Source organism: Penaeus japonicus, unplaced genomic scaffold (assembly GCF_977035675.1).
Source record: "Penaeus japonicus unplaced genomic scaffold, GWHDUDI00000001_assembly GWHDUDI00000023, whole genome shotgun sequence".
In the NCBI taxonomy this organism is placed as follows: Eukaryota; Metazoa; Arthropoda; class Malacostraca; order Decapoda; family Penaeidae; genus Penaeus; species Penaeus japonicus.
In genome coordinates, this window is record NW_028234425.1 from 21,085,297 (window position 1) to 21,092,796 (window position 7,500).

A 7,500-nucleotide genomic window follows, 5' to 3' on the forward strand; every position below is an offset into this window, starting at 1 on the left:
ACAAGTTCCCCAAAGCAGGATGTCAGGGTTGCATGTCTGTATCTGGGCCAAATACAAACAAAGATACTTATCAAACAATAGTTGAGTGACCTTGTTCTGGGTTGTTATGCAACTATCTTAAAACAGTTACTCATCAGATACTTGACATTAAAGTGACAGTCCAGAAACATGTATAGTATAGTAACTTGTCTCCCACTGAACATGGGAGACAGTCACACGCAAAGTCACAGGAATGGATAGGAACTGCTCTGCAACACTTGCTCGATAATCCAGTGTTACCCTTTCTCCATGTGTGTCTATACTGTTGCTCGATAGCTGTGTGATTGCATATCAGTTGTCTTGCAGCAGCCAAGATACTTTGCCACATTACTGTCCTTGGATTTTGTATCTTGGTTTGCACATGGCTATATATGTTTTTCATTTTACATCAGAGATTAATAGATTGATAGTCTCTGCTGTCACCAAAACTTATAATGACTATTTTTTCTGAATTTTACTCTTTGTTATTAAGTGAATGTGCAAGAAGTTGAAAGATCAGTTTTCTTGACACTCAACCTTAGAAGAAAAGAAATAAAATCAATGCTTTTCCAAGTCAAATTAGACTTCCTTACGCAAAGTCCCTATTAGTGTTCCCTCCTAAAGAGGAGTCGAACGTGATTGAAATGTGTAAGATTTTGTGTCTCTCAACTTCCACAACTTTGGTTCATTTTATTATTTCATTAATTACTTTGTTCCTATTATATGATGAAGTTTCTTTTTCCTTGCTTGGTATCATTTCTTAGTGTGTATCAAGAAAAATGCTTGGTAAGTTAGTATAAAATCTGGAATTACTTTTTAAAGTTGATATTTAAAAAGATGATGTTTTTAGAATAAGACAAATCTTTCAAAATAGAAATCCACTGTGTATTGCAAAAAGGAAGTCTCAAAATAGTTCATACAAATCATTTGGTTGTTTTTATAGAACAAATATGAATATTGCATAAGTTACTGATGATTTTCTATTATCAAAGGGTTGTACTTTTCTTACTGAAGGGCCTTTTTAGTGCCATTATTGTCAGCAATATATAATAGGAGATGGTGTTTTCACTAAAAAATTAATTTCATTTCTTTATATCCCCAGCCTCCGAAGAATGAAGGTCTCAATTTTTCGGGCTACATTCCTATTGGTAAGTGGTGTGATATTGATTTTTTACTCCTTTGGAATACCTTTATGAGATCCTTTATAACATGGATGTGTTTATATATGTATGTATATCTGTCTATCTATATATCCATATATCTCTATATATATCTATGTATCTATATATCCATATATCTCTATATATATCTATGTATCTATATATCTATATCTATATATATTTATCTATCTATCTGTCTATAGATATGTACATACATACATACATACATATATATATATATATATATATAATATATATATATATATATATATATATATATATATATATATATATATATATATATGTATATGTATGTATATATTTATTTATAATCTTATTTATTTATAATCTTATTTATTTCAAGTCATCAGTAAATTTACATCTTGCTTATTTTAACAGAACAGCTTCAAGTGTCTTACTCCCGCAGCAGTGGACCAGGAGGACAAAATGTGAACAAAGTCAACACGAAAGTTGACCTGCGATTCAATGTAGCAACAGCAGAGTGGCTCACACAGGAGCTGAAAGAAAAAATTGCTGAAAAGGTGAGATTTTCATTAGTAATTTTATGCATGTTTGTTGTTGGTAATTAATAGATGTGTCAGTTTGTGAAAACTTTATTTTTAATATGAAAAAAAAGTTTGCTGCTTGATTGTTGATGTTGATGTTGGAAGATCCCCTTTAGTGGAAAAGTTAATTCTAAATCTCAGTTATAGTTACACAGTTGTACCACATAATCATAATAACTAACCAGTGTCTAGCCTACTTTGGCTTGATTAAAAGACCCTGGGGCTGAAGTCTATCCCCGAGAGATTGTATTATCCCATTATGGATGGGGGATAGATTCGCTTGCCCAGTCTCAAGGACGGGATTTATTTTAGAGCGAGGCAGCTTGAAGCGACATAATTTGAATCTTCCCACCCTCTTTCACTCACTCATTATAAAACTAGAGCCATTTTTGTGTTTTATTATGTTTAGAGACTTATATGTGCCATATGACAAGCTCTATCAATGCTGCAGTTGACTAAAATTGTAGTATATGATCCACATTAATTCATTATTTTTTATACTCAATGTGATAGAATTATTGCTGTTTTATGGGTGGAAAAAAAGCAACTTTATTTTTTCGTATTTTTGTGCTGTCATGAACGAATACGAAATATAATACCACCTACAATGAAGATAACATGAAGAGGTAGGGAAGAGGAAGGAAACCTGTGCTTGTGACTATGAGTGCCATAGTAAAAGGCATCCATATTGACACAGGAGCACATTTTAGACACTAGATATTGTTTGAGTCACCTTCCTCTTCTTGTTCTGTCTGCATTTCCTTTATCTGCAGTACTTTAGAGCACGAGGTCGTCAAGTTGCTGTGTGGCATTGCTCTTTAACCTGTCCCCGACGGGGCCATTTCAGCTTAAAAAGGCCGAAATTCTGGGACTTTTGAACGCGTTGGGATTCTCGGCTGCACTGGCTCATCCTGCGCGCCAGGCTGGACAAAATAATGCGTCCCCAGTGTGTGGCCCAAAAACCACTAGACGTGATATCTAGTCACCCGTCGTTAACGGGTTAAAGATAGTGCTTGATAGAGACTGTAGATTTGTGCCATTCAAAGCTCTCTCTCCAGCTGGTGCTAATTTGCTTAGTATTACGGTAATTATTGTAATTATGACTGCAATTGCCATCATCACTCACTCAAAATCCTTAAATGTCATGTACATCATGACGCCCGTCGTCAGGCCAAAGCACCTGCATCATGTATGTCATGACACCTGTCCACAATGGGGGGTTAAGTACATTAACCCATTGCAGACGGAGATAAATTTGCTTGCCCATCTTCCAGGATAGGTTTTATTTTAGAGAGAGAATGCTTGAAGCAATATAATTTTAAGCATCCCAATCTCTTTCAGTCATTCATTGTAAAACTAGAGCGGTTTTTGTGTTTTATTTTTTGTGTGTTTTATTGAGTTTAGAGACTTATATGTGCCATATGACAGGCTCTATCAGTGCTGCAGTTGACTAAAATTGTAGTATATTATCCATATTAGCTCATTATTTTCTTTATACTCAATGTGATAGAAGTATTGCTGTTTTATGGGAGGACAAAAGGCAACTTTATTTTTTCATATTTTTGTGCTGTCATGAACGAATACAAAACATATAACCACCTACAATAAAGATAACAAGAAGAGGTAGGGAAGAGGAATGAAACCTGTGCTTGTGACTGTGAGTGCCACAGTGAAAGGCATCCATATTGGCACAGGAGCACATTTTAGACACTGGGTATGGATTGAGTCACCTTCCTCTTCTCGTTCTGCCTGCACATCCTTCATCGGCGGTACTTTAGAGCAAGGGTTCATCAACTTAGTGTGTGCTATCGCTCTATAGAGACAGTGCTTGCTAGAGACTGTGGATGGGTGCCATTCAAGGCTCTCTCACCTGCTGGTGCTAGGAAAAAGTGGTGCCATCTAGGTTTTGGACGTTAAGCTTGCACGATATTACGGTAATTATAGTAATTATGACTGCAGTAGCCATCATCACTCATTCCTTATTCATAGCAAAATAAAATAGCACAGTGATCCAAAATCCCCGAACGTCATGTACGTCATGACGCCCGTCGTCAGGCCAAAGCTCCTACGTCATGTATGTCATGACACCCGTATGCAATGGGTGAACAGGACAGTAGAGGATATTTGTTTTTAAGATCCCTTCTTTGTTACTTCTGTAAATGGAAAATCATATGGTATTCATTGTATAACTTATGAATTTATGCCTTGCTATTATCTGACATGTCTCTTGGGTTAATCTTCCAAAAGTATTGGGATTTCTAACTTTTTCATAGACATAATTTGAGTTCACAGACAAAACAGATTGTATTTGATGTCAGATGCAGACATCCCCGCACAACATCAAAAGCCCTTGATGTGGGGTCTTCTGTGTCTTATTTTTTTTTTAGGGTTGACGTTAGCAGGTGACGAAGATTAATGATTTTACGATTTTGCTGTTGCTGATCTGTTTTGATTCTTGACTTTCTCACTTATTTTTGTTATATGTATAACTCTGTAGTCCCTTTTTATAGAGTAAGTTTCAGTAATTTTGAGGTTAAGCTAAAAAGAATGAAAAGAAACAGAAATTTTCCTTACAATTTATTTGGCAGATATTATGGTTTATACTCATTGGTTTTACTGTTTGTAAGATAAGTATATATATATATATATATATATATATATATATATATATATATATATATATATATATATATATATATATATATATATATATATATATATATATATATATATATATGTATATATATAACATAATATATATATGTCATATGTATATATTTTATATGGCAAAAACTTTTCTTTCCCCAATAGCATAAGAGCAGCATAACAAGTGATGGCTGCTTGTTGATCCGCTCTGACAAGACACGGTCGCAGCAGTTGAATCTGGCCGATGCACTGGACAAGCTGCGGCATATGATCCACACTGCTGCCTATGTGCCCCCACCCCCCTCCTCTGAGGCTGTGGAGCGACAGCGCAGAAGGTGGGTCTCACAATCTAGGAAGGGATTAGATGTTGGTGTCACTCTTTTTCTAGTCTTTTCTTACTACTCTTATTTTTCTTTTTTTTTCTTTCCTTCTTTCTTTCTTTCTTTCTTTTTTGCTTTTCTTTACATCTTTTTTTCTTTTTTTTCTTTTTCTTTTTTTACTTGTTCTCTTATCTTGACTTTGTATCTTTCTTTACTAAAAGATAAACATTTTTCAGCTTCATCACTAAATTGATATTAATCTCTTAGGGTTGTTGTTTCTTTGTTGTTTCATCCTATTGAACCCATGTTGAGACATTAAAACTGACAAGTTTTGATTTATATTGTTATCTCAATTGCATGAAAATTGCAGTGTGGATTAAGGCTAATGGGAATATATTATACATCTGTGATATATAATATCTATTAGATGCAATGGCATTATAATGGATAGCCACTAGGTCTTACAATCTGAAGCAGAAATGCACTAAACTAAGCTTGTGTGCTCTCTTATTCAATCTGCACATGAAATTTATTCTGTTTTTGGAATCTGCAGATCAAAATATATATGAAAAGTCTTGAAAAATAATTTTCTGGCTTTTTCTTTTGGAGTATTGGTATAAATTGCTCAGTTACCTGAGCATGATAAGAAATGGTACACACATCTTTTAGGGGTTAAAGAGAATATTACACTAATTATTTTTTCCCTTTATTTATATACCTTGATGATTTTGCTTCCCCAGACATGAGGCTGCAGTGCGTGAACGGCTGAGGAAGAAGAGAGACAGGTCACTGGTGAAGCAAGGCAGAAGAGGGCCGGAGTCTGATATTTAAAGAGGAAAATTCCACGTGGAGTGATACCTTGTCCCATGTTGAAAGATTGACACTCAAATACAGGATTGTTCTAAATCTAAAATTCACAGCTTCTTGCAGGAAATGTGGGTGTTCACAGTATATACTACAAAAGCTCTCGTTGTTATACAGTGGAACAGTGAGTTATGATTTAAAAAAGAAAGCATATTTATTTCTATTGTGGTCTTTGAGTTAATAGATTTTAAAAATTAGCAATTGGTAGACAAAAAGTGTATGAACTTTCATGTAATATTCCTGCAGATATGTGTGTATATACTGTAAAGATATATTCATTGTAAAATAAAGTATGAAGTTATACTAGCTCTCTCTGAACCCTTTTTGTATACAAAATAGCCACAGGCTTACAAATAAGATTATTTATACACATTAGGCATATATTCTCACAATCCACATTATGCCACCAGTGTAATACTTTGTGTGTATGGAATTGAATTTAAAAAGAAGAAAATGCAGACATCCTCTTCCTAACTATGAAAATGATAATAAATATTATAAACATTTAAATAGATTTTGTTAGAGTAACACTTTTTTCCCATTTAGTAATTTATGCATTTTAAAAAGAATCTTTATTACCACTAGTTTTATTTAATAACTAAGTAAATGCACATCTGTATCTCAGGTAGTTGCTATAGAAATGAAGTCAGATAGATATAATGGAAAAGCCACTGTAAGCTGTACATTAAGATGTATCATATTTTGTTGAAGTTTTTAACGATAGAGTGAAAATATAAATGAGAGGAGCATTATAAACATAAATTACTGCTAGGTGATAAATAAACTAGAATATATTCATGATTGTATATTCTAAAGGAGGTGGATTTGATGAAGTCATGGTGTTTAGAAATCTGTTCATTGTAGAATGGGTAAAAAAAATACTGGAATGAAATAGAGTAATTTGTTTCTTATGGATTTATAAACACTAAATCCATTATGATTTATGTCGAACAGCAGATTTCCACACTCCCTCAGAGTTAGAAGAAAGATGATGGTCAGTCCTGTATGTATCTCCACAACTAGGGAGTACAGCAGTAAGAATGGTACTGTGAACCATTTCCACCGGCAGTTGTGACCCCAAAGGGAAACCCACAAAAGGCTTGAACACATCTCAGCTTCACCACCCTCTAAGTCCAGTCTACACTAGCCTGGTTGTCTCCCTAAATTTAGAAAAGGGCTTTGAAATATCAAATTTTCTTGGCATTTTGGAAACCCTTTTACGGAAGAGAATAAAAGGTAAGCTCCCAGTCTGGATAGGACTGCCAGAGTCAAGTTCCACAGTGACCTCTCAGAACATCAGCCACTTCAGAAGGGCACACCTGGGGTCCTCAGTCTAGCACTGATCAGCCTTGCTGACCAGTATCCTTGACATCCAATTTTCCGAAGGGAACAATCATCTTCACTCAGTGAAACAGCCCAAGGAAGGCCAAGCAATGGCTGGACCTCATGGTAGAGGCATGCTGCAGGGTAAGATTAAAGATAGGAGCCTAACACAAGGTCCTGGGAGCATTTTGTGTACATGCAATTTGTCTCATATTAGTCAACACAATCACGTGCACTAACTTGCAAAGGTGGGCTTAGGATAATTCTGAATTAGACGGAATTGTAGGTGCCTCCACGTGGACAAAGGCTATTGAGCTCTATGGAGGCTAAGCTTCTACTGGACACTCATATTAAATTTATGGCAACTCAAATTATCTCAGGCGGAAGATATTGAGTTGATTATAAAGATGAGCTTGTGCAATACTCCTGACTATCCCAAGAGTACGCTTTCAGATTCGGAAGTTAGTTAATAAGGGCACAGAATTAACCCCCGTCATGGTTATAGCAAACCCGCCATGCGATCAAGTTCTCGGTCAAGAAACACAAAAATAGAGGCCGTAGCCTTTCCTCAGTTGGAGCTAGAGGTGGAGGGAACCACTGCAG

The 7,500-nt window shown here is 35.3% G+C and overlaps 1 protein-coding gene across 1 annotated transcript in view; it reads left to right on the forward strand.

Moving 5' to 3' along the window:
- Positions 1-5,877, forward strand: part of LOC122248665 (large ribosomal subunit protein mL62) — a 6,370-nt gene extending 493 nt beyond the window's left edge. Inside the window, exons 2-5 of the mRNA XM_043008817.2 lie at positions 1,121-1,166; positions 1,578-1,720; positions 4,556-4,725; positions 5,451-5,877. Coding sequence (XP_042864751.2) covers positions 1,121-1,166; positions 1,578-1,720; positions 4,556-4,725; positions 5,451-5,541 — 450 coding nt within the window. The 3' untranslated portion in view covers positions 5,542-5,877. The remainder of the gene's footprint in view (positions 1-1,120; positions 1,167-1,577; positions 1,721-4,555; positions 4,726-5,450) is intronic.
- Positions 5,878-7,500: the final 1,623 nt, after the last annotated feature.